The sequence below is a fragment of the Chamaea fasciata genome, unplaced genomic scaffold (assembly GCF_029207755.1).
Source record: "Chamaea fasciata isolate MVZ Bird 193981 ecotype frontalis unplaced genomic scaffold, bChaFas1.0.hap1 SCAF_1, whole genome shotgun sequence".
NCBI classification, from domain to species: domain Eukaryota; kingdom Metazoa; phylum Chordata; class Aves; order Passeriformes; family Sylviidae; genus Chamaea; species Chamaea fasciata.
This window is the reverse complement of record NW_027094086.1, coordinates 134,693,693-134,707,940: the sequence shown is the minus strand read 5'-3', so window position 1 is coordinate 134,707,940 and position 14,248 is coordinate 134,693,693. Positions and strand designations below refer to the sequence as shown.

At 38.7% G+C, this 14,248-nt stretch overlaps 1 protein-coding gene across 2 annotated transcripts in view; it reads left to right on the top strand.

The window, feature by feature from the left end:
* NEBL (nebulette) overlaps positions 1-14,248 on the top strand; it is a 245,584-nt gene that overhangs the window by 99,795 nt on the left and 131,541 nt on the right. For both annotated transcript variants that reach the window (XM_066198895.1, XM_066198903.1), the window contains exon 4: positions 10,789-10,896. In XM_066198895.1, the coding sequence (XP_066054992.1) occupies positions 10,789-10,896 (108 nt within the window). The remainder of the gene's footprint in view (positions 1-10,788; positions 10,897-14,248) is intronic.

Genomic DNA, 14,248 nt, shown 5'->3' with positions numbered 1-14,248 from the left:
CCTCCCTCCCCTACTGCTTGCTCATTATTACTAGCTAAGATCTCTGCTACGAAGTAGAAAGTACAGCACGTATCTGCTCCTTCGGGATGCCTGGTCTTCCTTTTCTGAAGCAGTTGTGTTGGTTTTTTTTGTTTTTTTTTTTTTTTTTTTTTTTTTTTTTTTCCCCCTCCCCCCCAAGACTTTTCAGTTAATTTCTGGAGTAATTCCTTGAATTTGTGGATCCTTTCTTTTCTTTACACTTTTTTCTATATAAGCAGGCCCTGCTGCTACACCCCACTTTTTGCTCTGATCCTAGCCCAGCCAACTGTCACTTTTTAGCCTGCAGGGAACCTTCTGGTACTAACATTCCTGCCTTGTTTTTATTAGAAGGGCATCTCTCACAACATATCCCTCGCTGTTTGAAGCAGAAGTCATGGGTATTCAGTAGGAATGAATAATGGATGTATTTAAAGGGTAACTTGCCCTTCTCTTTCCTTTGCACATCATAAATAATCCCTCTTTTAGTTAGGTTTTACATATTGCTCTACAGGCACAGTTTGAAAAATATCTGGTGATTCAGTTCTCAGTTTAAAAACCGCTGCTGTATGCAGCTGATAGTTTCTGTGTCTGAAAACTGATCCCACACCAAACTCAGTGCTGGCATCTGTGTGCAGTTCTAGAATTCTGAACATTTAGAAAGCTGATCATGAATTTATTTTGAAGCTCATGAGAATACAGCATCACAGGAGATGTATGGACAATTTAATGGGGAGCGTTGGAGCTCTGGGTAGAGTTCATTTCACCTGGCATTATGTATCTTTTTTAAGATATCTTTAGATATCATCTCAAGATACCTAAAGGTATTTTTAGGTAGTTTTAACTCATACTTTAACATTCAGGTATTTTTAAGATGTTTAAATATAGGGTTTTAAAAACGTTTTAAGTATCTTCAGGATGATAGATACTTCTCTCCCCTCACTGTAAAAGCAAGTTGGTTGATGAGATTGTGTAGTGACATCTTCCTTTCGTCCACCAAGTCCACTGTTTCTGGCCAGGTATCACCATGTGAAGAATTCCCTGGGATAATGGTATTAAAGGATAAACTGAATGTAGTTAGAATTTTCCTACTAACTGTAACAAGCTTTAGTTGAGACACCCAAACAAGATCCTAAAATTGATAGCCAGGCTTGGAGGATGATTTAATAGTTTGATCTAAGTTAAAAGACATTAAAGTGAAAGTCTGAGCAGCAAATGTTTTTGATGGGGGCAGAATGAGGAAACGGATGTATTTTTATTGCCCATTTTCTTTAGGTAACTGACAAATGGAGTGGTCTAATTTCCCTGTTACCATCAACACCTCCAAACTAGCCCCAAGTTACCATGTTCTCTCCTAGAGGACTTTCACCTCGAGTATGTGGCTAAGATTTTTTCATATGTATCCTTTGAGTCCTTTAGTGTTAGGAGCTGAGGATAACCTGTGTCTCTTTTCCAGTGAGTTGTGGCAGGACAGGGATCCAATTCCTGATGAGCATAGGGAAGGATGAACTCGATCCAGGGACTGGAGTCATGCACCAGTATCATCTTTGCAAATGAGGCAGATTTACCAGTGCAAGCTTTTTCTAGGAGTAGAGGCAAATGACTTGGAGGTACTGGAAATTGTGTATTCAGGTGATTTGAGCATCAGCATTTGTTAGAAAAAACAGAACCAGGTTGCAACTCTGATTTTACTGGTGACCTTTGGCATCTTCTGATCTCAGTTCATGTGGCTATAACTGTGAAATTGTATGAGTTTCCTGTCTGTCTAACAGTTTCACTCTGCTTGTTGTTACCATGTTATTTGAGAGGCTGCCGATGTAAATATTAGATTTGCATTTATAGGTGGTTATGTACATACTGAATTGTATAAGAAATTACTCCCTCAAAAAGATTCAGCTAATGGACTTCTTCAAAGATTAACATTTGCAAGGATTCAATCCTCTTTACAAACATTTGTCTTGTGATAGTTTTTGGAATTTTAGTTGGGATAAAATATTTTTTGTGTCTGTTCCTTCTGCAGCTGAAATTTATTAAGGCATTCAGACATGTGACATTCAGAGCTGAAAATGAATGAAAATCTAAACATGAAAGGCTGAACTGCCCACTCTGTATTTTCTGGTACGAAATTAACTTTCTTACATGTATCATTTTGCACCCACCTTGCTTTTCTTCTTGCTTTAAAATGAAGAACAAAATAGAGAATTTAGTCTTGAAAAAATGGGATTTACAGTCAAATTCTTACTAGAGTTGAACTGAGACTAATCTCTCGGTGCCAAGCAGTATGTATTAACTGGAAGCTGATTTTATGGACTTTCATTTTTGTTTTTCCTATTTCCCTCCAACTTTTGAAAAGGAAGCTCCTTCTAAAGTTCTATGGTACCTTCATGGTGCCTTCAATAGCTTTGGCTTTATCTTAATTACTGAGTGGAAGAAAGATAACTTGGAAGTCAGACAAAATTTTAAGGATTTCAGAACTTACTTACAGTTCAGAGGAAGTGATAGGCGGTCCTTCTCCCCTGGCATTGGTGGTACAGAGACAGAAGAACTGACTGCATAAGACATCCATAATCAATATGGCCAAGGGGGCACAAGTTGTGTGCAATGTGCATGGATTTTGCAACAGGGTTGCACTGCAGGCTCCCACTTGATATATCATTTTCAAGAAATGAGCTGTAAGTGGCACAGCAAACAGTTGTCAGAAGGTTCCATAAGAACACCTGAAGTAAAACGATCTATTATGATCTGTTAACTCTGTGGAATAAAAGATGGTGTGTCTTTACCATGGAAATAAGCAAGAGGAGCTGTAGCTGAATGAGACGAGGATATTTACTAACGTGAGTGGTATATAAGCTGCCAACTACGCGGCGACTGAGTGACAGAGGGACCCCAAGCTGGCTAAGCTGTTACAAGAGGCCAGAGGTTATAACTGCACCGTGTCCCATTATTTCCTGTGATTCCTGTGTGCCTGCACATCTGCATTGCTCAAATATAGATTTTTCAGTTCCTTTTCCTCTGCACTTAATTCTGGGCTGTATTCTGGTGGCTCTCAGTTGGACTCATTTCAGCTTCTTTCTTCTGCTACAGCAGTGAATGTTCCCTGATTTTTTCGGCAGTTGTTTGTTAAAGTTTTACAGGTTCTTTTTCTTCACGTGTCACGTTGCCCATTGGTGTTTGTTTTGGTTACGTTTTGTAGCAAATGACAACAGCTTGTGCCCTTGGTCTGTATTACAATTTTCTGAGGTTAGTCTTCTTTACATCCCTTCCGTGGTTTATCTTCTTTACATGCCATGCTGTATTTTTTAGTTCAGTTTTTTCTTGATTCTTTGTGTGAATATTCTATACTCCCTGGATGAATATGACCATCATGTTGTTTGGAATATTTATTAAGTAGGTTTTGTGAGATTTTATTTGATGAGGCTTTTCAGGGAAGGGAATGTTTGGTGCTTCTTTTTTAAATCCCCCCAGAATGGTTGTAGCTGCCTGTCTTTTGTGTGATTGTGCATTTGTGTGTTAATATCTTTCTGGTACCTGGTGGCCAGATGCCTCTGAGCTCTGCTAGTGCTGTGAGCCAACTGTAGGCTGCAGGGCCGTGGTTTGCATGGCGCTGAGCCCGAGTTAACACATCCTGCCTCTCAGCAGGGCTTGCTAGCTCAGTCTTGGTGCTTTAGCCAACCAGCAGCTACGTATTTTCTGTCCTCTATGCAGAAGGCATACGTCAGCTCACATGCTTGTGATTTACTACATACTTCCTTTAGAGTACACAGCTCGTGAATTTATAGTTGTCCTGGTGGTTGCCTGACCATTCTCTTTCCCAATGATGAAAACAGCAAGACAGGAGCTAGCTATGTGTTTAGTTCAGACCCTGGAGATAAAAGCAATATTCCAGGATTTAACAAATCTATACATGAGACATTTAAAAGTGTTTCCTTCCCACCCCCCTGCTATGTTGGATAATTATCATTCTGTTTAGAGGAGTTTGCTGTTAGTGGTTTCACTTCTGAGGGTATTATTGAAATTTGTGGTAATTTATCAGTCTACATTTAGATTGTATTTATATCAATCTTTCATTTTCTGCCTGGAGATGAGATATGGTAAAGTCAGATCTCTTTCTGTTGTGGTAGGCTAAGAAATCCTTCACCTCCCCAGACTTCTGTTTGTTGGAGATAAAGTAGTTCAAACACAGCATATATCAAGTGATAGGGAGTGGACAGAAGATCTGACGCTGTGTCTCTGTCATGAAGGTTGCAACCTCGTATCTCCTCAGCTGCAGTTCTGCACAGAATTTGCTTACTGCTTCTAAAATGTGGATGTAAAGTTTGTTGCAGAAGTTAAATGGATGATAATCACTGGTGGACATGGGGGAAAATCAGCTTGTTTTGAGGCTGGCCCGTTCTTTGTGTCATCTTTTCTGCGTGTACAGCCTTTGGAAAACATTAGTGTTGCATTTTAATAGAAAAGAGTAGAATCTCACTGACTTCCACTTTGTTCAATAGCAAAACAAAAGGTGCAAGGCGCTTTAGAGCATATTCAGTAGCAAAATATTATTTCTTGGGTAGAAGCACTTACGTAGTTTCAGTGGAAGTGATTTTTGATGGAGTGGAGCCTAGTGGACTTGTTTGGATGTAAGCCTACTGAAACAGTATCAGATTGCACTCTTTCTGTCATAATTTTACTTGGATCCTAGCTACTGTTCACGTGCTGTTGTCATACATCCAAATGGAGGACTCCCATCTTTTTTCTCATTCTGAAATTTTTGATCTCTCACGGTGTCCAATTTCCTGTCCCTGCACATCCTGGGGTATTTTTGCCCATGCGTTTTCTCTGAGCCACTTGCATGATCCTCAGTATAAAGAGACCACATTGTAGACACATTCTCTCCAGAGCTACTATATATATATTTTGATTTGCCCCCATCCAACATTTTAATTGTTCTGACATGAATTCCAAGATTTTTGTTATTTAGCAGTAGCTCCCCGCTAAAAATGCTGAGAACTTCAGGAAATTACAGTGCAGAGATTTGCAGCTGATCAGAGACTTGCTGAGGCTGTACTTCACAGGGTGGCACAGACAGACTTGCCCATGTTTGAATGAGGTATGTAGAAAGACAGAATATTTAATGATAGCTATGACACTTGACATTTTTACTCCATATAACTGCAAAGGCTTTTTGTTGTGTTGGAATATTGCTGCTTTCAGTTTTACATTATCTTTGAATGAGAAACTTCCTTCTCTTAGAAATTTTCAACTATTATGATGAATGCTTCAGCTATGAATTGTGAAAATGGCTTTTATCTCTGTAATAAAAGTGAAAAAAATCTACAATATGACTTTGTGCATTCTAAAGACTGTTTGAAAAATTTGCTAACTTCAGTCTTGGGGAATTTTTATTTTGCTTTATCTGAGAAAAGTGATGATATCTGTAACACAGCAGTCCCCTGTTACTGCAAAACTCATTCATCAGTGTCCTCTTAGGAGCCCATGGCTCTTTGACTTCCCTAAAGAATGCCCAACTTAGAGCTTCCAGTTCATACAAAAATTTTCAGGATGGTTTGCTCTGCCCTATATGGCATTCTCAATTCGTGTATTCCTGTTTAGATATACTGTGGATTATAGTTCTAATTGTGTGACAATGGGAAGACCATGTTTTACTGCCATTAGGAGCAGCAGTGCTTCAGCTCATTAGGTACCATTGTTGGATATTAGATGGGCCTAAAATGTACCTCTAATATGAGCAGAAGGTTAATGAGACTGGAGCTGTGGGCAGTGTTAGAAGACAAAGTACACCATGAAGACTGAAAACTGGCTTTGTCAGATAGGACTGTGTGTGGGATCTTCCCTAAGAAGGATTTGTCAACTAAAAAGTCTTATTGAATTTAATCTAGAATTGTTCTTTACATTTGATTTACTTGTAAACATTTGTTTTAGTCATATTCCTAAAAACCTAATTTACAGAGTAAATTTTTTCTCTGTGTTGCTACTAATTTTGTAAGAAGTAAGATAAACTGAGGCAAACTCAACAGTCTATGTGGTCTATTGAAGAAGAAGAGTTAAACAAGGGCATCTTTGCTGAGATGTGCCTCTAGGACCTGTACAGTGGGAGAGGATTTCTTGCCAGTCTGTAAAAACCAGTGTATTAGCAGATGGTGACCTTTGGGAAGTAGCTGTGTGTCCTGGGCACAGAAGGAGCAGATGGCTCTGGGTAAGCCTCAAACACAGCATACCGAAACAAATTCATAAATATTCAGGGTGTGGTAAAGGCTGTAGGTCTATGAACATTCCTCTCAGGGCACATGTGGGTGTGAGGGGTTCCATCCTCTCATTCTACCTGCTTATTCCTTCCTTGCTGGACGTGAAACATGATGATGCCACAATCTGTGGGGCTATGCCGTGTATCAGATAAGGAAGGAGGCTGAATTTCACAACTACCCGGAATGAACAGGAAAGTGGAGAAGGGACTGTACAGGAAACTAGTTTTAATATTGCCATAGCTTTTGGGGAATTAATATTTGCTCTGTAGTGGCTGAGATCTTTTTGAGGTGCAGATGGAATTAATAGTGTTTCTGTGGTCAGCATTATTCACAGCTCTCCAGTGATGAGAAGAGAGTGATAATCCACCATGTTGAATTCTTTCTCTGATATTTTTTCTTTGGTGTTTTTGGACTCCTATGGTGTTTGTTCAACTGATATGTGCTTTTGTTATTGTAAATGAGGCTGGGCTACGGGTAGGTGCCAAAACCCCCAAGTGTACAATCAATCTTTTATGCTCCATTTATATTTTCAGAGTATTTTTCCCAGGAAAAAATTAATCTTGTTATTCTAATAGGTGGCTTTGCTGCCAAGTGCCAAATGTACCTGCAAAAAAATATGAGCAGCATTTTTTCCAGCATAGTATTTTATGTAGAGAGTGAGATGGACCCTCTGTCCTTCAGAGTAAGATGGACCCTCTGGTCATGCTTCATGTCCCACTTCATTCTGACCTCATGAGTGGATTTACACATTCCTGTCTTTGGGTCTCTCAAAGATCTCTTGCTAATGTCACAAATCTGAAAAGTTTGATTTGTGAAAGATCTGTTGGATCACTTAGTCCTTTCACTATGGGTCTGTGCAGAAATACTTCTCATAAAGTCTTTTCACTTAAAACCTTTTCATTTATGGTGATTTATTACAGTTTAATTTCTAATGTTTATGCCACACATTGTCTCTCAGAAGATCAATTTTTCAGGGCAGGCACCACTGAGGGTTCTCTGCATCTGTGAGACTGCGTTTTGGAGCCAGTGAGAAGCGTTTTGAATTACTGGCTGGGATTTTGCCGAGGAGTTACTAAAAATTATCTTTGTAGGAAATTTCTGCATTTACGATTCAGTCATTAGGGATTACACATTTCCATTTTAAAACTAAATTTTGAGGCTTTCAGTTTGTGATGGGTTTACCTTGGCTGGCTGCCAGGTGCCCACCAAGCTGCTCTCTCACTCCTTCTCCTCAGTGGGAGACAGAGGGAGAAAATACGAAAAAACCCCAAATCCCTTATGTGTCAAGGTTTTTGGGGAATATGCAAAGACTGCACCCAAAAAAGAAAGCAAAATAAAGTTTTATTTTCTACTTGCCATCAGCAGGCGATGTCCAGCCACTTTGTGGGAGTGAGGCTTGGTACACACATTGTACCAGAAGTACACTTCAGAAGACTGCCTTAATCATTCATGTCCCCTATCCCCTTTTCCGTTTGTGGAGCATCATGTTTTAACATATGGAGTATCTCTTTGGTCAGTTTGGATCAGCTGTCCTGGCTGTGTCACCTTCCAAACTCTCATGCACTCCCAGCCTACGGTGGTGATGTTGGGGATGATGCTGTGCAAGCACTGCTCAGCAATAGCTGAAGCACCGGTGTGTTATCAGCACTGTTCTGGCTACAGATACAAAGCACAGCACTGTAACTGCTGTTATGAAGAAAGTTAACTCCATCTCAGACAGCCGTGGTGTACAGTTAGATAATTTGTTGTAGTAATGTTCACAGCTTCTGTACAGCATGCTCCATTCTAAATCACTGATGGCATCTTTATTATTTAACATTTTCTGGAAACTGAGGTCTTTGCTCTTTTGAACTTATACTAACTTGGAGTTTTAGTGGACCAGATTTCACAGAACTTTGTTCTTCTGAAACATTACATTACTTTGTGGTTTTTATAACTCAAATTTACGTTTTGAAGTTAGGTAGCAAAATCCAATAATGCATATATTAACTCTGCTAATATTTTAAATAATTTACTTTTTTAATGGTTTCAAAGTAGCTGCTCTGGGAACTGTAGTTAACCTTATTCCTGTGAAGTGATTTATTAATAGACAGTAGGAGCCCTTTTTATCTGACTGAGGGACTAAAATAATATAAAGTTAAAACTATCTAGTTCCTTCCCTCTCTTCTTCTGTTCCTTTGTAAGATGAATAAAGGTCATTTGTAGTTAATGGCTAGTACATTTGGAACTAGTAACAGGAAATGCTCTAACAATAGGTAATCTCTCTTTTAGGCAGGGCTGAACCCATTTCTAAGATGTGTTCACTTGCTTGTAATTCTGGTAAACTGCAAGCAGTAAGGCTGAACATTTCTATGTCTGCTGCCTGCTTCAGGCCAAATTTGAAATTTTTGTACAAAATACTCAGCAGTTTCCAAGGCTGAGACTATTCCCTTACTTGGAATCATTGACAGGTTGGTTGTTTGTTTTGAGCAGTTGAGTTCAACTGAATTGTTGAACAGCTCAGTTATCTTAGCATTTAGGGCTAAGGAGTTGAAGTTTGATGAGATCAAAGAGTCTTCTATGCCAGTCATGTATCCTTGGCCATGGAAGTCTGTCGAATGTGGATAAAGTTTTGTGTGACCTCAAATACAGAAAGTTCAGAGATACTCCTAAGACATGTCTCCTGGCACCAGACAGTCCTGGAATAGCATGTGGACCCAGTATGTTTAAGGAAGCCTGAGAGTCAGTGTGAAGATGGAGAGCCATTTGGTAGAAGGGAGATGATAGACAATGAATACTGGAGTGCCTTGGGTAAAGGAATTTAACACGAAGTCTTGATGAGATGGACTAGACTAGTTTAGAAACTCAAAATGAGACAAAGTGATACCTGAAATATGGTGGTCAGGTGGAAGAAAAGTTGCCGAGAGGTTGAACCTGGGCTAAATGAACAGAAAGGCAAGGGCTAATCAGCCCATGGTTTGCTCAAAAGCCTGACTGTTTCCTTTGTCTAGGGTCATGAAAATATTATGCTTGTGTGAAATCTGCAACCAGCTCTAGATCTGGAACGCAGGAAAAATGGTAGTTTGTTGATGTAGTCATTTGCTGCAGTGTCTCAAGGATTTGTTTGATGGGCTTATATGTGAGCTGTATTAAAGAAAAAGGAAAAGTTATTAGCATACTGATTGAGGTTTAGGATGGGGAGGACAAACTGTATTCTATAGCCTTGTCAAACTTCTGTCATTTAGAAGTATTCCTTCCTTTGCATCACCATTGTAGCATTAAGTGCTCGTTTGCGAAACAAGTCTAAGCCAGCCTTGAATTTGGTGCATGCACTGGGTGTTTTCTGGTTGGCAGCTGTGTGAAGGAGAATCCTGCTTTGTCTGTGCTACTGCTTTTCCAGGTGTTGCAAAATCTGGATGTGTGTAGTGAGTAAAGCAGGGCGGATAGGAAATAAAAGGAGGTTGTTATGGGTAAGGTAGCTGAATCCATCCGTGGAGACGTGGGTCCTGACTCTGTCACTGATGCAGAGTTTTGTCTGTTGCTCAACAGTGCCCTAAGATTGTGAAGATTTCATCATATTTCTTTACTTTGAAATGGAGTACCCCAAGACTGATTAGCAGAAGTGCTGGATATTTGTAGAGGTAACCTAGGCCTATAATTTGAGCGTATTCAACTGTTAGGAATCGGAGAGTGAACAGCCTGAGACCCTTGTCTGTTTTTGGAAAGTAAGCTTATTTTACCTCAGTTTGCAGGTTGTCCTAGTAGTGTGAATATTGCCATTCCCACTCTCCAGGGTGCATTATGAAGATTGATTAATGGCTGTGATGAGAGCCATAAAAAAGCTTCTGAGGAAACTAATATTCCTACCTTGATGATAGGATTTGAGTTGTCTAGTCCAAAAAAAGGACGCAACCACATATGGAACCATCTCTGCTGTGTACACAGTAAAGCAGGGGGCCTTGTCAAAGGATAATATGTGAATACCTGATAAAAGACAATATCCAAATGCATATGTGCAAGAGGGACGAATTAGGCTTGTACAGGCAGCCATTGCATAACTTACAAAGGTTTGACTTCATGATATTCTAAATGCTCTTTTCATGCAGTATTTTTTTTAATGTGTAATTTATGTTTCAACCGGGAAAGAGACTGGTAGAATAATCATGAATAGAGGATGAAATGTGAAGCTGTGTATGACAAGACCTCCAGATTTCATTCTAGGTATTTTTCTTTGGGTAAGAATAAGTGCTGTAGTTCTGTGGTAACTGGTTTGAGAATGAAATGACCACAGGGAGTGATATTTCCACAATTGCAGTATTCATAGAGGTGAGCTCATGGCACCCCTGGAAGAAGCAGTTGCTTGGGCACTGGGAAATTCTGCCCAGTTGCTGCCTCTCTCTGTTAGTGGATAAAGGCAGGCTTCTCCTTTAAAGGCTGAAAGCCTTTCACAAGTGCTTTATTTACACTAGAGAAAAATGCTAAACTGCTAGGGGCACATTGTGGAAAATGAAAACAACCCTGTTCTTCTGTATTTTCTATTCTGTAGGTAAAGTACAAAAGAGACTTTGAAGAAAGCAAAGGAAGAGGGTTCAGTATTGTGACCGATACGCCCGAGTTACAAAGACTGAAAAGGACTCAGGAACAAATCAGTAATGTATGTGACTGCAACCTAAAGTCATTGTAGATGGAGAAATAGTGTGTCTAAGAAAAGGTGTGTTTGTTGGTGTTTTTGGTGAAGTCTGTACGAGTGAACAGTCTGATTTTGGTGATTGAGTTGCGTATGTCAGATTTTGAAATGTGTGTAACTGTGTACCACGAACTTGTACAGCACATTGGCAATGTGTGTTCACCTCTCCAACTTTCAGCTAGTATGCTCAAAGTGTTTTCTTTATTAAAATGATTTGACACTTTTTGCTCTTTGAATAGATTTGTCATCAAATAAGAATACTTTTGGAACTTTTTGTTTACTTTTTTTTATTTATATAAAGTATATAGATTATGTAAGTTAAAAAAATTGTCTGTTTTTTAGCAGGGGCTGTCAAAATTAGCATAACAAGCAAGATGGAATTTTCTAGAAGCAGATAAAATTTTGATGCTGAGTGTTGAAAGAAAAGACATGCAAGACAATGCTCTGCAAGATGACGAAGAAATGGCAAATAGCAAAACCTAACATAATTCATTAGCTTACAGGGATGGGATTTTTAAAAATGGGACTTTTCCTGACTCATGTTTTTGCTAAGAAAGTTACTTATTCATACTGCATTCTCTTGTAGCATGTTTAACTCACTGCATGATGGAATATTGAGTGATACGTAGTGCAAATTTTGATATGTATAAAATAGGTAAGAAGCAGTGTGAACTAGAAAAGATGCAGAATCAATACTATTCACTTGTCTTGGCTTCCCTTCTGATCATTCTTCTTCTGCAAGAACTTGTCCCTATGGATTATTTTGTGAAAATGTTTTTGAATCATTCTCTGTAGTGATAAAATAAAAGCAAGGCATCAGAGACACCCAGTGTAAGTATGATCAGAAGAAAATAATGGGATTTATTTACTTGAAAGAAAAATACTTTTTTTCAGGCTGGGATATTATTGAAGAAAAAAGTCACTGAAAAATACTAGTTTTTTGCAGCAATGGAGGTTTACCATTCTTGCCAAAGCATTCACTAATTAAGGTTTCGTTGTCCAGACCTGGTCTTTGAGATGAAAAATGTGGGCTCATTTCCTGGAGCCTTGGTCAATGGAGACGACAGTTAATTTAAGAGCTGTGCAACTGCTCCTGTTTGTAGACAAGATGAAGACAAAAGCTCATCTCATGTTCATACTGGGGCTAACTGAAATTACTGGCTTGTAAGAGAGAAAAATGTATTCTTTGGAGTGGCGAAAAGCATGGCCATTTAGACTTCCATTTGGGATCTGGGAAAACTCAGCGACTCCCTGGTTTTAATCAGCTGCATTTTTTATTCAGACCAGGAACTTAAATTAGGTCCTCTCACGACCTACATAGCTTTCTCAAGCAAGAGTGATTCCTTTGTGTGGGGTAGCTCTGGAACGCATCAAGGGGATGAAATGAGCAATGCTCTGGTGAATACTTAATCCCTTGCACGGGTCTGCTCTCTAAGGAGAGCTTGAGAGGAGTGCCCTGCAGCAGCCCTGTGGTGCTCAGTTTGGGATACTGACCTGCCAAGAAATTTATTCAGACCTCCCAAGCCCAGTACCCACAACATCAGACTACAGAATAGTATGACACAGCTCACTTGCATGCTCTTATCTCTCTTTTTCAAAGTACATTGGCTTTTCTGTTGTGAGAAAAGGAGATAATAAAAACAAACAAGTAGTTTTGTGACATGGGAAAGAGTTTTCTTCCTATCTCTACTTTTGAGTGGATCAAGGGAGTTTCTGTCCTAGTGGAAGATCTTGTTCCGTGATTTATGATATTATCTGGTTCCTGAACCAAAGATACTTACCTGCCTTTCCAGATACAGAAATAGCTCTTTAAAATGGGAAAAGTGATTTTATTTCAAGTTTTTCCCCTTGGTCATTGCATGTATGACTACTTTCTCTTCATTTCTAACCACCCAGTTCTTAACAATATAGATTTCATCTATCCAGTCTTGACAATAGAGAGTTGTTTTCTTTATGTGTGTAGCTGACAGAGATTCCAGGTCAGGGACCCTATTGGAAATAATTAGTCTTGAAGGGTAAAATGGTATTTTAAAATGTGCATGATGAAAGAAGTTGCATTTCACTTCTGTTTACACTGAAATAATTAATTTATAGCATTATATCCTAGAAAGATAATGTTACATAGGCCACAACTTCAATTTAATTAGAAAGTTCCTGTATTACAGAAATGCCTTCCACACAGAGTAGTTTCTGTATTTGTCAGATAAGCAGTATACATCATGGACTAAGGATCTAATTAAGGTTTCAAGACATTGACAGGTAAGCACTTTAATAATTCTAAAATAAATTCAATTACCATATACAGAAAAATGGAAGAATACTAATATATCTATTTAATTTTCAGTTTAGTTTTGATTTCACCTTGAAGTACTAGAAACTTCTCAAAGAGCCTAATTGAACCAAAATTGTAACTACTTCATTGAAGGGGTAAGTGAGAACAGTTAATTGTGTAGATATCCTTGATGAAAATAAATAACAAAATAAATTTTATAATAATAAATGTTAAGTAGCATGAATATTTTTAAAGATTGTCTTTTTTGTCCTGATATGAAATTTGGCAGCGTATGGTTATTAGCACAATACTCTGACTTTTTAAAGAATCTCTCGTGCTATGAATATAAACCTTGTGAGGAAAAAAAAATGAGGGGAGTGGAAGGAGAGTGGGTAGATAAAGGGGGTTGAATTTTGGTTGTTATTTTGCCACCAGCAATCCTTCCTCTGAAAATTTAGACCAAACTTGTGGACTTTATTTTATGGCTCTAGTGGAGGCATCAGGACCAGAATGCAGCTTCTTAGACATGAATGAAATTTAATCTCATGATTTTTTAACATTAAGATCCAAATTCTGCAGGTATGCAACTTATTTTGGCATTGAATATGTAGTTAACACACACACACACAAATGTTGTTCACACGGAGAAATGTGTACATTTTGTCAAAGGACCTTATAGTGGTTTTTTGTCCATTTTGAGCTTTGATAAGCTTTTCAGAATGAATGCAAATATTCTCAAAATGAAAAAAACCCAACCCCATATATTTTTATAGGTGATCTTTTGACTAAGTTAGCTGCAAACTGGTTTTGCAAGGAAAAGGTTAAGGTGGCAAAAGGAACAGAATAAATAAAGATGATGGCAAAAACTATTGGTCTATCATGACAGAGGGCTAAATGAGGGAGTAGAAACTCAATCTAGTAATATTTTCTTTGGGGAAATGGAACACTTTCAGCAGTCTGCAGCAATGAGCTACAGCTTACCGCCACTACACTTTTATGTCTAGATATATGACTTGAGGCGTGTTTTATCCTATGTGAAATTAGTTG